At 44.8% G+C, this 18,995-nt stretch overlaps 1 protein-coding gene across 2 annotated transcripts in view; it reads right to left on the bottom strand.

Annotated features, from left to right (window-relative positions):
- The window catches only part of ttl (tubulin tyrosine ligase), a 32,393-nt gene extending 14,156 nt beyond the window's left edge, over positions 1 to 18,237 (bottom strand). Inside the window, exons 1-4 of one of the 2 annotated variants that reach the window (XM_085997882.1) lie at positions 17,385 to 18,237; positions 10,819 to 10,897; positions 8,387 to 8,619; positions 2,884 to 3,019 (exon numbers count right to left, since the gene is read on the bottom strand). In XM_085997882.1, the coding sequence (XP_085854008.1) occupies positions 2,884 to 3,019; positions 8,387 to 8,619; positions 10,819 to 10,897; positions 17,385 to 17,541 (605 nt within the window). In that variant the 5' untranslated portion in view covers positions 17,542 to 18,237. Of the gene's footprint in view, positions 1 to 2,883; positions 3,020 to 8,386; positions 8,620 to 10,818; positions 10,898 to 16,662; positions 16,752 to 17,384 lie in introns of those variants that run through there. The other variant, XM_085997883.1, reaches the window with a different exon arrangement.
- Positions 18,238 to 18,995: the final 758 nt, after the last annotated feature.

Below are 18,995 nucleotides of genomic sequence, written 5' to 3'. Positions count from 1 at the left end.
CAATTTGAAATCCATGCTGACTATTCATTATTATATTTTTGGTTTCTAGATGTTTGTCTAATTTCTCCTTTAGTGGGGATTGCATTATTTTTCCAACCACCGATGTTATCTGACTGGTCTATAGTCCTCTGGACATGTTCTATCTCCCCTCTTGAATAAAGGTATTACGTTAGCTATCTGCCAGTCCTCTGGCACTACACCTTATTCTAATGAACTATTAAGTTTGTGTCGTAATGCCTCAGCTATCTTGTCCCTAGATTCTTTTAAAATGTGTGGATGTAATCCTTCTGGACCAGGGGTTTATCCTCTTTGAGCTTGATTAGTTTATTTAATATTTCTCCTCTTTTTATTTTAAATGCAGTTATCTCATTATTAATCTCATCATCCGATGTCATGTGCACCTGTTCTATCTCCCTGGTAAATACCGAAGCAAAGTATTTATTTAATATTTCTGCCATCTCTCTGTCGCTGCCTGTGATATTATCCTGTCCATCCCGTAGTGGCCCTATTCCCATCCTGACTTTCCTTTTTTTATTTATGTGCCTGTAAAATCTTTACTATTTTGTTTTATGTTCCTTTTTGCCTTTCTTATTGTTTTTTTTACTTCTCTCCTATTTCTCCATCCCTCCCCCCCCCTCGGTCATCATCAGCTGCTTCTCAGCTCTCAAGACAATCTGCCACCTTTGCTCTTTCCATATGCCAGACCATTTCATGGGCAAAAACACGGACAACCAAGTTGTCGAGAACGGACGGCTAGGAGGTGCAAGAGAACCGCCAGGATTCATCAGCTCGATACCGCCTCCGGAGGATGGCGGACAGGACGCCACAGCCCGTGATGTTACCACCTATAACCTTACCTTTCCATAAATAACTCGTCACTCCTACTGGCAAGACACTACATTGTATTATAAACGTGTAATGCGAGTAGCTCCTCTGGGAAATACAAACGGGCTTCAGTTACTCAGCACCACTTTTTAATTTTAACTGCAACTTCAAAAAGATTCACTGCCAATCTACATTTCTCTGTTGGTAAGTTTTTCCAAATAATTTACATGTTAAATGAAGAATCAGCTTGAAAGTGTCCATGTGTATAGAAAGCATGACCTGGGGAGAAGGGGGCTCGAGGGCAAGGTTCATGTTGGGAGCTCAATGACTACCAAACACATATCTACACTACCACTTGGTGTGATAGGAAGTTAAAGCACGGTTATACTGTTTGAGGAGGGCATGACATATAATGAAATAATGTCTTGTTACAGTTGTGTATATATTTTTAAAATCCACCTTAACCAGAGTTAACATATGTTCAGTACTGTCTATTTAAAACCCAAAATAGCAACCCATCCAGAATCCCAATTAAACTGGTCTTTGATCTTGTGTCTGGTTAAGACCTTTCATTTGATGTGCAAAGTGTTGAACCCAGGCAGTTATGTTCGTTGAATTACATCATCACGGTGTGACTCCTTTGCACGCAGATAGAAAACATAGAAAAATAGGAGCAGGAGTAGGCCATTCGGCCCTTCGAGCCTGCTCTGCCATTCAATATGATCATGGCTGATCCTCTATCTCAATACCATATTCCCGCTCTCTCCCCATACCCCTTGATGCCTTTTGTGTCTAGAAATCTATCTATCTCCTTCTTAAATATATTCAGTGATCTTAAATATATTCAGTGATATGAAGGTGTCCTTTGACTAAGAGTTGATATGAGGATCTGGCAAGATTCTGTTGAAATGCATCAAGAAAGAATGTTTTTTCTTGTTTGAAGTACATCAAACATCATTACTTGTTATCACAATGTACTCGAAGCACATTTGTCTCTCTGATCATCTAACTTCACTGTTAACTATACGTCTAAAAACATAAATCAGATGTCATGGTAAATGCAGAGATCAAAGGGAAATGTACACTTTATGAATGGGAAGATTTTTTGCAGTTGGAGACCCCCCCCAGTGCAGGACCCTGGAAGAGGGACAGTTCAAGAATGGGGAATGCAGTACTAGAGGAGTATTTGATGGACTGCTTGTGATTTAAACAGACACTTTTCCAAGTTCCGTGAGAACAGGACCCTTAAGACAATACAATAACCTTTCATGAACTTTGCTGCAAAAAAATACCTGGGACTGAGTATTGCACTATCCAAAATTGTCTAATCTTAGTCCTGTTTCCTACACTTTGTGGTTTTGAAATTATAAGTAAATACTGTTGTTTTTGGTCTTTAAAAGCTCTGAAATGGGTGGTGGTATTCCATCTAAAAAGTTGACTGAAAATTTAGAACAACCCAATGTAAATTCTGGTAAACATTTTACTGTAATTAGGGTAATAGTTAACTCCAGATTACGTAATCACAAGGGCAGATCATGTTAAAAATCAGTTCCTGGATCACAGGGGACAAGGTCTGTTCATGGGAACTGCTATGAAACCACCAAAGAGAGAAAAGGTTACTGGAACTTGAAGAAGGATCACTCCCACAATAGTGTGATCACGAGCTATTAAGTACCGACACCTGGCCCAAGACCGCACAAAGTGGAGGAGAAGCATCCGGGAAGGCGCCGAACACCTCCAGTCTCTTCGCCAGGAGCAAGCGGAAGCCAAGCGCAAACAAGCACCCCACCCACCCGCCCCTTCAACCACCGTCTGCCCCACCTGTGACAGAGACTGTAGGTCCCGCATTGGACTCATCAGTCACCCAAGAATTAATTTTTAGTATGGAAGCAAGTCATCCTCAGTTCCGAGGGACTGCCCAAGAAGATGATGATTTCCCTGTAAATACATGAAGGTGGTTTCTCACTTCCTACTCAACGTGCTGGATCAGAGCAATGGAAAGGAAGGAAGGAAGACAGGAAAAAAAGATTTCAGAGATCAGAAACTGGCTCCTTTTACCTGATGTCAAATTTGCGATGTCCTGGTTCTAACAGTAAAGGTCTCTCAAGGTATTTCTGAATCACATGAACTTGACCTTGATTATCTATATAGTCCACCAATTCATTGGCATCAGAGGAAATAAAAATCCCAGCACCTGAAAAAGAGACATCAACGTATAAACTCAACTGGAAACATATGTTGGGTGTAGGGTCAGAATCTCTACCGTTCTGACCAGGTAAAGAAATAACTTGTACTTATTTAGACCTTTGATTATGGCCTTGGGACTTCTCAAAACAATCCACATCCAAATAATTAAAAGAGTATAGTCAGCGATGATGTGGCACCCAACTTACGCACAACAAAGTCAAAGAGACCCCCCGTTTAAAGTCTTATCTGATGGGACCTTCAACAATGCAGCACTCCGTCAGCAATGCACTGAGGTGTCAGTCTAGATTATACGCTTAAATCTGAGGTGGTGCATGAACCTACAAGCTTCTCAGAGATAAAGGTGCTGCGAACTGAGCCATGCTGACACTTAAGAGATTGTACGTTACTGTTTGCATCCCATAGCTACATACGAGTGAAAACAAACAGCACGGAGCATAAATTCTTCATTACATCCCTTTCGAAACAGGGCACGAAAACAAACCTACGACTACTACGTGACATTTATCTTCTCAAAAGAAAGGCCACAGTAGACAGCAAGATGCTTCAGTGGAACTCTGCCAAGATTAAAACACAGCATCAAATCATTCAACAGTATTTCAAACTGAAAAGTCCTACAGTTAAAACAGAAAATGATGACTCAGTAGGTTTACACACCGTCAGTTATGGCACTGAGCTATACAGGCCAGGAAGTTTCACGGTCTGATGCACAGTTCGCTGATCTCACCTACAATTAGCCTCAGTGCCCCAGGGGCTTGAGAGAGGAAAGTATTGCTCATCACTAATCAGTGACTCCTACTCATTAATGCACCGGTGTGAATGTTGGACAAACAACATTTATAGAACACCTTTAACACAGTAAAAAAAAGTCCCACGGCACTTCACAGTTGGGGGTCAGGCCAAGGTGGAGGAGTAGGGGAGATGGATCCTGGCCAAGAGTTAGATTTTAAGAATTTTTAAGGAGGAGAGATGTAGCCAGACTAGGGTTGCAAAGGGGTGGAAATTTTCCACGGAAAGTTTAGCTTGGGAATTTTGCCCAAAAAAGGCACATGCTAGCATAATATTGTTTTTTTTGTATTTCTTTCTTTCCCACCCCCCCCCCCCCCCCACAGGTCCTCTCTTAAAATTACTAACAGAGATGGAATCTTAATTATTAAGGAATTTCTTAATCAATATATGTTTATCTTCTTACTTGGCTTGTTTTAATAATTACAAGTTTTGTGTGTGACTGTGAACAAATGTGTCCTGATTGGTTGGATGAGTGGATGAGCGATTAGCTCCCTCTATTTGTAATATTTGCATATCGAATTGTGATTGGCCTGCAGGCATCTGTAAGACTGCTATAGTTTTTTTTAAGATCCAGGTTAGGGGTCCTGAGGGAAGTCATTTTGTTTTCTGCTGATGGTGTGATGATGCAGTAAGTAAATCAGACTTTATACCAAATAAACCAGTTACTTGTTGAACTCTGTTGTCCTTCAATTTAAAATATACAAAATAATACACTATTGGTGATGTAGCGTCGTGTGTGTACAGGTCATGCTTCCATCACATGGAGCATCAGCAAAAATGTACTCACCCTGTTGCAATCATGCTGATCGACCGCAGTTCGACACAGAGATGAATGCCCTTTATTTCTCTGCATAGAACAATGCCACGTTTACCGTCGGATGTGTGGAAGCATTTTACCCCAGGCATTAAAGATGGAAAGACTGTGTACATGTGCAAACACTGTAGAAAGCCATATGTAAAGAATGCCACAAAGATGCAGCAGCATTTATCCAAATGCAACAACTTCACTCAAAGCTCACAGCAGTCAGCCCAGAGTTCCTCTGCTTCCATTCAAGAAGATGATGGTTCTCATTCAGCATCAGGCTCCTTATCATCAGCAACTCCTGGCCCACTTGGAAGGTTCTTTGATACAATGGATAACCATAGCCAGAAGAATGCAGATGAGTGCCTTGCTCGAGCTGTATATGCAACAGGCTCACCCCTCATGCTCACAACCAATGTGTACTGGAAGAGATTTTTCAATGTTATTCGCCCTGCATACTGTCCTCCCACCAGACATGCTTTGTCTACTTATTTGCTGGAGGCTGAGTATAAGAGTCCAAGGAAAGCTCAAAGAAACGATAGCGATGGCAGACTGTGTTGCTTGATGGTGGTTTCCATATCCCCAGACTGGGATATTGCCATCTCTTGCAGCGACTCCTTACCCTCCAGAAGGCTGTTGTACATTATGACAACACCACCCCATCTAGTGTTGTTGGGCAGCTTCAGTGTGGTGTTCTTGTTCTTTGTCATTTGCTTGGAGTTGTGGTCAAATGTACGAGGGGAGGGCATCATAAACTACATCGTCTCCACTCCTCTCCCAGTGTTCTTCAAGAGCACAGACACGAAGGACAACAGACACACAGGCACATACATTGCTGATGAGCTGAAAGCGGTCATCAACGATCTTGGATCACAAAAGGTCTTTGCAGTAGTTACTGACAATGCTGCGAATATGAAGGCTGCTTGGGCTCAAGTGGAGGAGGCCTACCCTCATATTACGTCTATTGGGTGCGCAGCTCATGGGCTTAACCTGCTCAAGGACATCATGGGTTTGAGAACTATGGAAGCACTGTACAAGAGAGCCAAGCAAGTTGTTAAGTATGTCAGGGGAAAACAGGTAGTTGCAGCAACCTACAACTCCAAGCAAATGACAAAGAACAAGAACACCACACTGAAGCTGCCCAACAACACTAGATGGGGTGGTGTTGTCATAATGTACAACAGCCTTCTGGAGGGTAAGGAGTCGCTGCAAGAAATGGCAATATCCCAGTCTGGGGATATGGAAACCACCATCAAGAAAATACTGCTGGATGATGTGTTTTGGGAGAGAGTGGTTAGCAGCCTTAAACTACTCTCACCAGTAGCATCTGCAATTGCTCAGATTGAAGGAGATGATGCTGTCTTGTCAGATGTTCTCAGGCTTTTTACTGATTTAACAGAACAAATCAGCATTGCCCTACCCACATCCCTGCTGCTCAAAGCAGAGGAGAAGGCAATTGTTCAATTCATACAGACGCGTCAAGAATTTTGTGTCAAGCCGATTCATGCTGCAGCATACATGCTGGACCCAAAGCATGTTGGGAGACCAATACTTTCTGGAGAACAGATCAACAGCGCTTCCAGTGTGATTTCTACCCTCTCACCATCTCAATCTGGATGTGGGCAAAGTTCTGGGAAGTCTGGCAAAGTTCTCTACCAAGCAAGGTCTTTGGAATGGGGATGGGATATGGGAATCATGCAAGCATATCAGTGCACATACTTGGTGGAAGGGACTTTGTGCATCTGAGGCCCTGTCACCTATTGCATCGGTGATACTCCAAATCCCACCTTCATCAGCGGCCTCTGAACGAAACTGGTCACTTTTTGGGAATACGCATACAAATGTGCGCAACAGGCTGACGAACAAGAGAGTGGAGAAACTGGTGGCTCTCTGGGCGAACCTACAACTTATTGAGCCAGATACAGAAGTGTCCACCACACAGCTAGACACTGACACAGAGGAGGAAATGGACACGTCAGAGCCAGAGTCAGAGAATCAGGAGGAGCAATGAGGAATAGAAGACTCAAAGGGACAAAATAAGGACAAATTACAGGCTAAATAAGCTGACGCTCTTTTTATTTTATTTTAGATGGGTCTTTTTTGTGGGGGGTTCAATAAAGTTCAAAATTATAACCTAATTAAAGTTTTGAAAGCCTGTTTTTATTTGTATGGAACAGTATGTCTATTTTGACGACAAAGATAATATAAGGGTCAGAGACAAAAACCATCAGTGTGCAAAAAAACTCAAAATTCCCATAAATTCCCATGGAAAGTTTCCTCTTTTAAAAATTCCCAGAATTTTGCAACCCTAAGCCAGACAGAGGGATTGCAGACACGGGTGAGGTTCCAGAGTGTGGGGGTAAATGGCTGCAGGGTCTACCACCAATTATGCAGTGCAAGGAGAGAAGAATGCACAGTAGACCTAGGTTGGAAGAGTAGAGGGTCCAAGCAGGGACTTGGGGCTCTTGAATCAAGACATTTAAATCAACTCAGACCATAACCATATCACGCCTATCTAGGCGTTTTATTATCAGAATGCTTCGAACATCTGTAACAGACATTAGGCTCAGTGGTCTGCGGTTCTTTAAATTCAGAGTAAACCTCTCTCTATATTTGCTAAATCCATTCCCTCTCAAAACAGCAATTTTCCAACTCCCGCACCAGCTATCCTTTTGCCTTCTCTGAGTAAGTTTGCCAAATTAGGGATCATTTTGTGCTGTGGGCTGACATCTACCAGGAACTGAATTGAGACTGATAAAACCAAGACATGGCTCAAGCTCCTTACAGCCTGCAGAGAGGCTGCTTTCATCTTATCGTCTCAGTTGAATCTGGACTCTGATCCCAGAGATTGAGGAGATTGTTCTGCACACTGCACCAAGACACCGTTCTTATGTAGCAGATACATTAAAAATCCATCATTATTATTCAATACGATAATCCCCAAGGCTTTACTAATGAATGCACCAGAATTGACTGAAATGTCGAATGAATCAAGTATATAGATAAAGACAGCCAGTCTAGTTGTGGCGCACTACTGCAAACACATTGGCCTCGATATCTATGAGGAGGCAGTGAGGGAGCAGGGGTGCGCGTTTGAGGGGCGGATGAACCCAGAAAAACCGGGGACACGGAGGTCTGGCCAAATTTAACGGCAGGACGTTATCATTTTTTTTAACCCCGTTTCCCACCCGGCAGCCGGTCAGATTGAGAAGTTGGCCAGCTGCCGGGACGGAAAGCCAGCGGTAGAAGGCCGCAGCAGGGGACCACTGGGGTCCCCGGCAACAGGAAAACATCGCAAGTTGCTGAGTGGGAGTTGGATTGGCAATCGGGACAAAAGGGGGACCAGGAGAGACAGTAGGGTTTTGGGAAGGGGGGGTTGAAAAAGAGGGGGTTTGGCCGATCGTGGCAGAAAATTTGCTCAAGGGAGCAGGGGGAAGCACTCCTGCTCCTCCTGGCCCACAAGCAATGCTATAGAAAGCACTTACCCGCTGTATCCGGCTGCTCCCGCCTACTTTTAGCTGACAGGTTTCCCGAGCCCTGGGAAACCCGGCCAGCCAGCTGTTAAATTCAAATGGCTGCCAAAAATTGGAGGAACGGAGCCTCTTTAACATATTATAATCACTGACCCACCTCTCCAGAGCCGGTAACTCAGACGCCCCCAAACCCGCCACGGTTAAACCGCAAGTAGGCGCGTCCACGGTGGGTTTGAGGTTCGGTTTCGCCGATTTGCCGATTAAACACGCAGGCAGCAAATATAGTCCATACCTTTGGCACCTGCAGAAGATTTGGCTATCCATACATTTTTTTTCCCGTTCGCTTGTCTCTTGTGGTAGGATGCCAGGAATGCTTCCCGATCATCTGTCCTCACATTATTTCTTTGCGCTTTGATGCCATTCTTCACAGGTATCACCATGGTGGGGAGACCCGTGGGATAGATCACATAAGATTCAGGAAACCAGGTGCACGATTCCATCAGTTCTGGGATTGACTTGATGAGTCTATTTTAGAAAAGGTAAGTTGATTCATTGAAAAACAGTGAACTGTGAGCACTTTAGAAAGAGAAACTTTCAATAAACCCCTTAGGCAGCACAAACGCAACCAAATTCTTAAGAGTCAACACATTTATCATTCTCATCACAAAACAGTCTTCATTCAACAAACAAATTAATCTCAATTGACACTTACTCGCTGAATAAATCCAAAGTTCTACAACATTAACTTTTTTTTGACACATTTCTCCCCATCTCTCCTGACAAGTGTTGACTTCTTGCTGGGGTACAATCTGAAAAACGTTTCTACAATACCTTTACCAAAAAAAGAAAGACTTAATTGGGATGATGCGCAAGTTGGAAATAAAAACCAAACGAGTAACTCAAGATGTTTACTCAAGAAATGCACAAGGTATGTAACCTTTCCTATGCAGACTCTGGTGGTTATGGTCCTGGACCAGCAACCCAAAGGTCACCAGTTCAAATTCCACTGCGGCAAGTTGTGAAGTGGAATTCAATAAATCTGGTATTTTGTGAGCGAATGTCAAAAAATTGATCATGAAAGCGGTCAAAAACCTAACTGGTTCACACCTGCCACCCCTACCAAGTCTGATCTAGGTGACTCCAGTCCCCTACTACATGGTTGAGTCTTAATGCCTTCAGAGCAGCCCACCACTGCCTCCTTTGACTGTGCAGGCATCGCAGCCATGGTGCTCAGCCAAAACGATACACATGCACAAACACCGAGACACACACAAACCTTCTGGCAATATTCACTGGATAGCACTTGGGAGCAGGAATACAGCCTTCCCCAACCCACAGGCATGCAGGGCAGTTGTAGCACTCCTACTGTTGTTCCAGCTAACTCAGCACAAACCAGGGATCGAAGCTGGATTTGTTTTCATTAGAGCAAAGGAGGTTGCGGGGTGATTTGATTGCCTTGTACAAGATTATGACGATTTTGGATAGGCTAGACGGGGAAAGGTTGTTCCCACTAGTTGATGGTACAAGGATTTAAGGTTTTGGGCAAAAGATACAGGGGGGATGCGAGGAAAAACTTTTTTACGCAGCGAGTGGCGAGGACCTGGAACCCGCTGCTGACGGAAATGGTGGAAGCGGACACACTCAATGTTTTCAAGGGGACACTGGATAGGCACTTGAGGGAAATAAACTTGCAGGGCTACGGGGATAGAATAGGGAATGGGACTGACTCGATTGCTCTACAGAGAGCTGGCACAGACTCGATGGGCCAAATGGCCTCCTTCTGTGCCGTTATGACTCTATGTTATCAAACCTGCATCCTTTACTTCCACATTGGACAGTCCATTTAACAACAGTGTCATGCGGAGGGGAGGGGTGGGGGAGAAAGAGAGAAAAAAATGAAACATAATTTCTGCAAGAACAGTGAAGGCTGGATGAGAAATTACTGGCCAGATTGCACTATGCAAAGATCACATGGCAGACTGTTTGCAAAAGCTTAACAAGACAAGGCAGTTCCAGTCGGCTTATTACACGTTTTCAAAGACCTTTCCCTGACAGCTACAGTAACACTCAATCTCTTCCTCAGCTGTTGTAAAGGTTTACAAACAGGGAAAGACATTCCTTTTGTTCAGACCACCTATGGGTACAATGCAACTTGTGTTGTATAATGTGCGACGCCAATTTAATAAAATGAATGCATCTAGGACAGCCACATGCATCAAGTTATATTTGTGCTACTGTGCTAGACTTGAGTTACAATATCACAGTAACCAAAAGCTGTTGGGTAACTGTTGGTTTGTTTGCAAACTTTAAAGTTTTGGCAAAAATGAGGAATCTTTTAATTTGACGGCAAACTTTTCTAAAATAGCTAAGATAGTCACCATTAGTTCCTGTTAATACTGGCAACCCTTCCAGAATGCTTATGAGCATCGAAGCTGTATACAACGCAATAATAAACATGCTTACTAGCTTTGAGGCTGTATATAACACAATAATAAAGGGTTTGAGGTGATGAGAATTATCAGACAACATCTACATAACAACAGAAAATGCTGGAAGCACTCAGCAGGCCAAACTTTTTTCCCCTACAGTGTTTTCCTCAACACCCTCAACTCCCAGAATGAAAAGCATGTGCCGAAAGAAAAAAGTTCCAGAAAGTTCTGTGATTTGTGTCCACAGTACAATAGCCTGGATTGGTAAATTTAAATAAGGAAGTATTCCACTTACTTGACTAACGAAGCCTTGCGGCACAGTTTGTCAGCGCCCCTATAATAGTTCACAAGCTGTGCGAGTCCTGGTTCATGACCTGTAAATAACCAGCAGAAGTGCTATTATTAGAGCATGAATTGTTGGACTTAGTGCAGAAAATCCATAACTCACCCTTACTTAAAGGGGTCACCTTGTATCTATAGGTGGTTCAGTGGGCACCGAATGTCTTCGTGTGGCACTGAGCCATACAAGCCAGGAAGATCCCGAGTTCCATTCTAGTTCTCAGCGGAGTTTCCTAATCTCAGCCAGGGCACCAATGGGGATACTATAAATAACATTTTTTGGGGTGGTTGGGGAGAGAGAAAAGAGAGGGGATTGCAAGTGTTGGGAATCAGAAACAGAAAATGCTACAAATACACAGATCAGTCAATATCCATAAAGAGAAAAGACGTTAACCTTTCAGCTATAACCCTTTGTCAGAAGTGAAAACAGAGAAAGGAGGTTAATGGGTTGAATGATCTGTGAGATGCTTCATAGAAAACTGTACGGTGAAATATAAGCTCTGTGTAGAAAGAAAGAAAGACTTGCATTTATATAGCGCTTTTCATGACCTCAGGATGCCCCAAAGTGAAGTATTTTTTTGAAGTGCTGTCAGTATTGTAATGTAGGAAACGCAGCAGCCACTTTGTACACAGCAAGGTCCCACAAGCAGCAATGTGATACTGACCAGATAATCTGTTAATAATGTTGGTTGAGGGATAAATATTGGCCTGGAGACCGGGGATAACTTCCCTGCTCTTCCTTTGAAACAGTGCCATGGGATCTTTTACCTCCACCTGAGCAGACGGGGCCATGGTTTACCAACTTCTTCATCCGTAATTTATTTTACTATCTCATTTACACAAATACAAAGTAACTGTACTTTAGAAATGCTGAGAAAATCAGTCGACTTTACTAATACAGGAAACTTTTTTTTATCTGGCACGGACGGGACCGACGTGGTGCCGGTTCATCAAAAATTCCGGATAACCGAAAGCTATAGTAAAAGATAGGGAGAGCTGACAGCTCCGTATAAAGCAACAAACCCTGTTGCTTAGCAACAGGTTCAGAACAATGGCCACAAGTTCCAAGGGTCTCTGTAGCTTAGCAACAGCTGCAGCCACACCCTTGCACAGCAACAGATCGAGGAAGGCAAGTACAATATGAAGTAAAACTTACTTGAACCTACTCCTGAATTTTGCCGGTTAACCGAGATTTCTGGTTATTTAGGTGCCGGTAAATCGAAAGTTTCCTGTACGTTCTTTCTTAAATTAGTGGCTGCAAACAGTTTGCACTGAATTCTAAACATCCCAGGTATGCACAGAATTACTGAGACTGCCAGACTCAGGGTCAATGCACTCTGGAACTACATGACTGCTAAACATAGAAACATAGAAGATAGGAGCAGGAGTAGGCCATTCGGCCCCTCGAGCCTGCTCCGACATTTAATGAGATCATGGCTGATCATCCAAATTCAGTACCCTGTCCCTGCTTTCTCCCCATATCCCTTGATCCCTTTAGCTTTAAGAAATATATCTAACTCCTTCTTGAATATATTTAATGAATTGGCCTCCACTGCCTTCTGCAGTAGAGAATTCCACAGGTTCACCACTCTCTGAGTGAAGAAATTCCTCCTCATCTCAGTCCTAAATGGCTTACCCCTTATCCTTAGACTGTGACTCCTGGTTCTGGACTCCCTGGCCATTGGGAACATCCTTCCTGCATCTAGTCTGTATAGTCCTGTTAGAATTTTATAAGTTTCAATGAGATCCCCTCTCATTCTTCTAAACTCCAGCGAATATAAGCCCAATTGACCCAATCTCTCCGCATAAGTCATTCCTGCCATCCCAGGTATCAGTCTGGTGAATCTTCCCTGCACTCCCTCCATGGCAAGAACATCCTTCCTCAGATAAGGCAACCAAAACTGCACACAATACTCAAGATGTGGTCTCATCAAGGCCCTGTACAACTGCAGTAAGACATCCTTGCTCCTGCACTCGAATCCTCTCACCATGAAGGCCAACATACCATTTGCCTTCTTAACCGCCTGCTGCACCTGCATGCTTACCTTCAGCAACTGGTGCACAAGTACACCCAGGTCTCGTTGCACTTCACCTTCTCCCAATCTATTCCCGTTCAGATAATAATCTGCCTTCTTGTTTTTGCCACCAAAGTGGATAACCTCGCATTTATCCACATTATACTGCATCTGTCATGCATCTGCCCAATCACCCAACCTGTCCAAATCATATTGGAGTTTCTCGGCATCCTCCTCACAGCACACACGCCCACCCAGCTTTGTATCATCTGCAAACTTGGAGATATTACATTTAGTTCCCTCATCTAGATCATTAATATATATTGTGAATAGCTGGGGTCCTAGCACCGATCCCTGCGGTACCCCACTAGTCACTGCCTGCCACTCGGAAAAGGACCCGTTTATTCCAACTCTGCTTCCTGTCTGCCAACCAGTTCTCTATCCAAGTCAGTACCTTACCCCCCAATCCCATGTGCTTTAACTTTGCACGCTAATCTCTTATGCGGGACCTTATCGAAAGCCTTCTGAAAGTCCAAATACACATCCACTGGTTCTCCCTTATCTATTCTACCAATTACATCCTCAAAAACTTCGAGTAGATTAGTCAAGCACGATTTACCTTTTGTAAATCCATGTTGACTTTGTCCGATCCTGTCACTGTTTTCCAAGTGCTCTTTTATAATGGACTCTAGCATTTTCCCCACTACTGATGTCAGGCTTACCGGTCTATAATTCCCTGTTTTCTCTCTACCACCTTTTTTAAATAGTGGGGTTACCTTAGCTACCCTCCAATCCATGGGAACTCTTCCAGAGTCTATAGAATTTTGGAAGATGACCAGCAATGCATCTACTATTTCTAGGGCCACTTCCTTAAGTACCCTAGGATGTAGATTATCAGGCCCTGGGGATTTATCGGCCTTCAATCCCATCAATTTCCTTAACACCATTTCCCTACAAACACTGATTTCATTCAGTTCCTCCCTCTCATTAGACTCTATGTTCACCGACATCTCTGGGAGGTTATTTGTGTCCTCCTTTGTGAAGACAGAACCAAAGGATGTATTTACAGGAAACTTTCTGATATCCGGCACTGACGGTACGGCACCAGCTCGGTCCTATCAAAAGTGCTGGACATACCAGCGTTAATGTTGAAACATACGGAACTGAAAAGCTCCGTGTGAATCAACAAACCCGGTTGCAGCTTCAAAACAGTCGGCTGCAGCTGCAAGCATCTGTAGCTGAAGCTGTTGCTATAGCTACAGACCTTGCAGTGCCTGACTGGGGGAAAAAAAAGCAACGAGAACTAAAAAAACTTATAGAAAACGGCTCCTGATTTTTGCCGTTAGATCGAGTATTCCGGACATATAACCTCCGGATAAACCAAAGTTTCCTGTAATTGGTCAGCCATTTCTTTGTTCCCCATTATAAATTCCCCTGATTCTGACTGCAAGGGACCTACGCTTGACTTCAGCAATCTTTTTCACTTCACATATCTATAGAAGCTTTTACAGTCAGTTTTTATGTTCCCTGCAAGCTTACTCTCATACTCTATTTTCCCCCTCTTAATTAATCCCTTTGTCCTCCTTTGCTGAATCCTAAACTGCTCCCAATCCTCCGGTTTGCTGCTTTCTCTGGCCAATTTATATGTCCTCTCCTTGGATCTTATGCTTTCCCCAATTTCCCTTGTTAGCCACGGTTGAGTCACCTTTTTGTTTTATTTTTATGTCAAACAGGGATGAACAAATTCTGTAGTTCATCCATGCGATCTTTAAATGTTTGCCATTGCCTATCCACCGTCAACCTTTTAAGTAACGTTCCCCAATCCATCCTAGCCAACTCGAACCTCATACCATCATAGTTTCCTTTATTTAATTTCAGGACCCTAGTCTCTGAGTCTACTACTTCACTCTCCATCTTAAATGAAGAATTCTATCATATTATGATCGCTCCTCCCCAAGGGGCCTCGCACAAGATTGCTAATTAATCCTTTCTCATTAACACCCAGTCTAAGATGGCCTTATTTCTAGTTGGTTCCTCGACATATTGGTCCAGGCAACCATCCCGTATACACTCTAGGAATTCCTCTTCCACGGTATTGTTACTAATTTGGTTAGCCCAATCTATATGTAGATTAAAGTCACCCATGATAACTGCTGTGCCCTTATTGCACGCATCTCTAATTTCCCGTTTAATGCCATCCCCAACCTCAGCATTACTGTTTGGGGGTCTGTATACAACTCCCACCAACGTTTTCTGCCCCTCGGTATTTCTCAGCTCTACCCATACATATTCCACATCATCAGAGCTAATATCCTTCCTTACTATTGTGTTAATCTCCTCTTTAACCAACAATGCTACCCCACCTCCTTTTCCTTTTTGCCTGTCCTTCCTGACCCTATATAGAGGGATGCGGTGGAGTGCAGTGTTTCAGGAGGTGGTCAGGGCAGTACAGCCAGGGCGGAATCTGTATGCTTATATTCCATCCCTCACATGTCATATTGGCAATAACTATGCTAATTGAGAGGACATCTCACCTAAAATGGTTTTTTTGTCCTAGATTATTTGGTGCGGGGGGGGGGGGGGTGGTGGTTGATGGGGGGGGAAAGAGAGAAAGTTTGACATAAGGAATTCTAGCATATAGGTGCAGGATCCATCAGTTGGTATCATTTTGTCTCCTTTTAAAATAGTCACTTACATATCAACTCCTCCTTTCTTAAATTGCAGGAAACGCTGTAATAGCTTGGGGAGTTGACCCACTCCTAGACTTCCTCAGTGCTGCATGAGTCGACTGCTAGGACGTGCAGTCAATGTTAACTCACCCTTCTGTTCTTTATTTCGCTTCTCTGGACAAGCAACTTCCTTCTCTCCCTCCCTCCCTCCCCCCACCCTCAACAAGAGAGTCAAGATCAGAAATGTGCTGTGTGGGTACTCGGAAGATTAAAAGCCAAGTCCCACCAATCCCGTCAGAGTGCAATGCAGCATCACCACTCTGCCCCACCCATGAGGGGAACATGGGTCTCTTCCAGCACCATTCCCTACCGGTCGCCAAGCTAGGAAGTAGCAACAAAGGGACGGATGTCATCGATCTTGTGAACCACGGGTGCACTACCATTCCATATTCATGGTAAAATGCTGGCCAGCCCTGACCCGGCATCTTGGCGCACTGCAATGCATGCTTTGCAATATTTAAACATCTGCCACTATCAATTCACATGCAGCAGGGCAAGTAGGAGGTTACTGAAGCCCCCGGCACAAAACCACACTCGCACAATGTTTCAGTACCTCTTCGACAAAAGCATAGGTTCGGCATCGTGTACCTGCTAGGGCTGTCAGTGTTCAATTCTACAGCACAAGTATGAATTTGCACTGTGTCTGCTTGAAGAGCTGTGCCCGAAATGTTAACTGCTCTGTCTGTCTTTCAGATGCCAAATGACATGTGGCATAGTTCCAGCTTTTATTATAAACTTTCATTCTTCACAACCCCGTTAATGTTAATTATTCGATTACATTATCCATAATCAGAATTCAAGAGCTTGTGAAGTTGTACCTTTTAAACCCTCTAGCAAAGCTAAAAGAGACCTAATCTATAGGGGGGGGGAAAGAAACGAAGCAGCACTTTCATCTTTCCATCTTCTACCATAAATACTGGTAGTGACGATGCTTAAAGTGACCTGAATGTACAAGATACGGTCCTGGAAAGGAGTGATTTTTAAGGGCCAATGGTACCTGACATTTGGTAGGGGGGAGGGGCTGTCGTGCCCCTGCAACAGCCTGCAGACACTCACCATCGAAGCTCCTACATGAAGTGGCACTTGAGCAAGACATTGGCGGGCAACTGGCACTTGTTCAACTATATCCCAGTGAGAAGTCAAAGCTTTCAGAAGAGGGGGAAGAAAATTGGCAAAAAAAAAATGATACTGAATTGCTCAGCACAAATGGTATACAGAAAAATGTTAATCGAAAACAGATTGGTTCTGGAGGCTCACCATGGGGAAACAAAAGTTCAGGAGATATCACTGCATGACTTGCTGTAATTGTACAGCAGAGATAGAATTAAGAAAATCGTAAAACTGTTCCAAATTGCTTTAAGTTATATAAAGTCTTAACAACAAATCTGGTTGCTCCTTTTTATTCCCAGTTAATTCCCATTGAATAAATATTTTACTAAACGTTTTAGAAAAAAACTAAAGAAAATTCTAGAGCCAAATACTTTTAATTGCGGAGAGCTTGATCCAGTAGATTTGGTGCAATGAAGGTTTAAATCCCCTGGGTCCCGGTTATGGATAATGTAATAGAATACATTAGATAAACATTAAGGCCACCCCACTGAGATGTGCTCGAGAGAGCAGGACACCGCCCAGATCTGCAGTGCAAACCCGCACCGATCTAGAGATGACAGATCATAACTCCCTCCCAATAAAGAGACACACGTAACATTTTTTAAAAATCATCTCCAACCACATAAACAAAACAGGAAGATGCACACAATCCCTCCCTCGTATCTTACCCAGGGTCCCGAAAGGCAGCTTGTTCCTCTCCCCCAGCATCAGGTTGAACCTGGGGTTGTCCCTCTTGAGTCTCCGCCATTGTCCCGTGGAGATCAACATTTCACCCACTTCGGCGTAGATGGAGCTGTTCCGATCCCGGACCACAAACGTGTACATAATAAAAACGGGAAGAGACCTGGCACCTCCACACCCACCGGGTACCTCCGGCCACTCTCACACTGGGCACTAACGAGCAACCCTACCGGGCACTAACTAGCAAGTAGCGACCCTACCGGGCACTAACTGGCAAGCAGCGACCCTACCGGGCACTAACTGGCAAGTAGCGACCCTACCGGGCACTAACTGGCAAGTAGCGACCCTACCGGGCACTAACTAACAAGTAGCAACACCCCACAACAGGCACCCACCCCACTGGGCAGTGGCTGGCACCCCCTCTGCCGCACCACTAGCAGCCGAGGGCAAGGCTCCCTCGCACTGAGCTCTGTGGCAGAGGCCGGCAGCGCCGACACTATCGGGCTCGGGGCAATGGGAGGAGTAGCGCACCTCCTCCGGGGCAAGGCGAGGGGAGGAGGAGGAGGAGGGGGGGGGGGTCTTCTCTTTGGTTTGCTGACTCCTCTTTGTTTGCGGAGTTGCTGCCGTGCGGCCCGCTCTCGGGGGCTAGTGCCGGGGGTCGGGTGTGGGCGGGGCGGCGGCAGCTGCTGGCGGTGCCATTCTCAGCACCGCATGGCCTGACCCTACTGGGCTCGGACTGCTGCTTCTTCTCCTCCTCTCCCCGATCTCAGCTTCATTCTTCTCGCCGCAGCTGACGCCTTCACATCGATCTGACCTCGGGGAGGGAGGGAGAAGTGGCATTGCGCACGCGTGTTGGTGTCGCCCGCCCAAAGCATTCTGGTAGTTGTAGTTTTCTTCTTCTTCTTCTTCTTAGGCAGTCCCTCGGAACCGAGGATGACTTGTTTCCACATTAAAAATGAGTTCTCAGGTGACTGATGAGTCCAATGCGGGATCTACAGTCTCTGTCACAGGTGGGGCAGACGGTGGTTGAAGGGGTGGGTGGGTGGGGTGCTTGGGTTGACGTTCGCTCCTTGCACTGCCTGCGCTTGGCTTCCGCTTGCTCCCGGCGAAGAGACTCGAGGTGTTCGGCGCCTTCCCGGATGCTTCTCCTCCACTTTGTGCGGTCTTGGGCCAGGGATTCCCAGGTGTCGGTGGGGATGTTACACTTTTTCAAGGAGGCTTTGAGAGTGTCATTGAAACGTTTCCTCTGCCCACCTGGGGCTCTCTTGCCGTGCCGGAGCTCCGAGTAGAGCGCTTGTTTTGGGAGTCTCGTATCGGGCATGCGGACAACGTGACCCATCCATCGGAGCTGACTGAGCGTGATCAGAGCTTCGATGCTGGGGATGTTAGCCTGAGCAAGAACACTGACGTTGGTGCGCCTATTCTGCCAATGGATTTGCAGGATCTTGCGGAGGCAGTGTTGGTGATACCTCTCCAGTGCTTTGAGGTGCCTGCTGTACATGGTCCATGTCTCTGAGGCATACAGCAGGGCAGGTATCACTGCTGCTCTGTAGACCATGAGCTTAGTGCCGGGTTTGAGGTCCTGGTCTTCAAACACT

The sequence above is a fragment of the Somniosus microcephalus genome, chromosome 9 (assembly GCF_052327205.1).
Source record: "Somniosus microcephalus isolate GS21.2 chromosome 9, FLI_Smic_1.0, whole genome shotgun sequence".
Lineage (NCBI taxonomy): Eukaryota > Metazoa > Chordata > Chondrichthyes > Squaliformes > Somniosidae > Somniosus > Somniosus microcephalus.
Note: the sequence above shows the minus strand (reverse complement) of the source record. Positions and strands in the feature narration are given on the sequence as shown.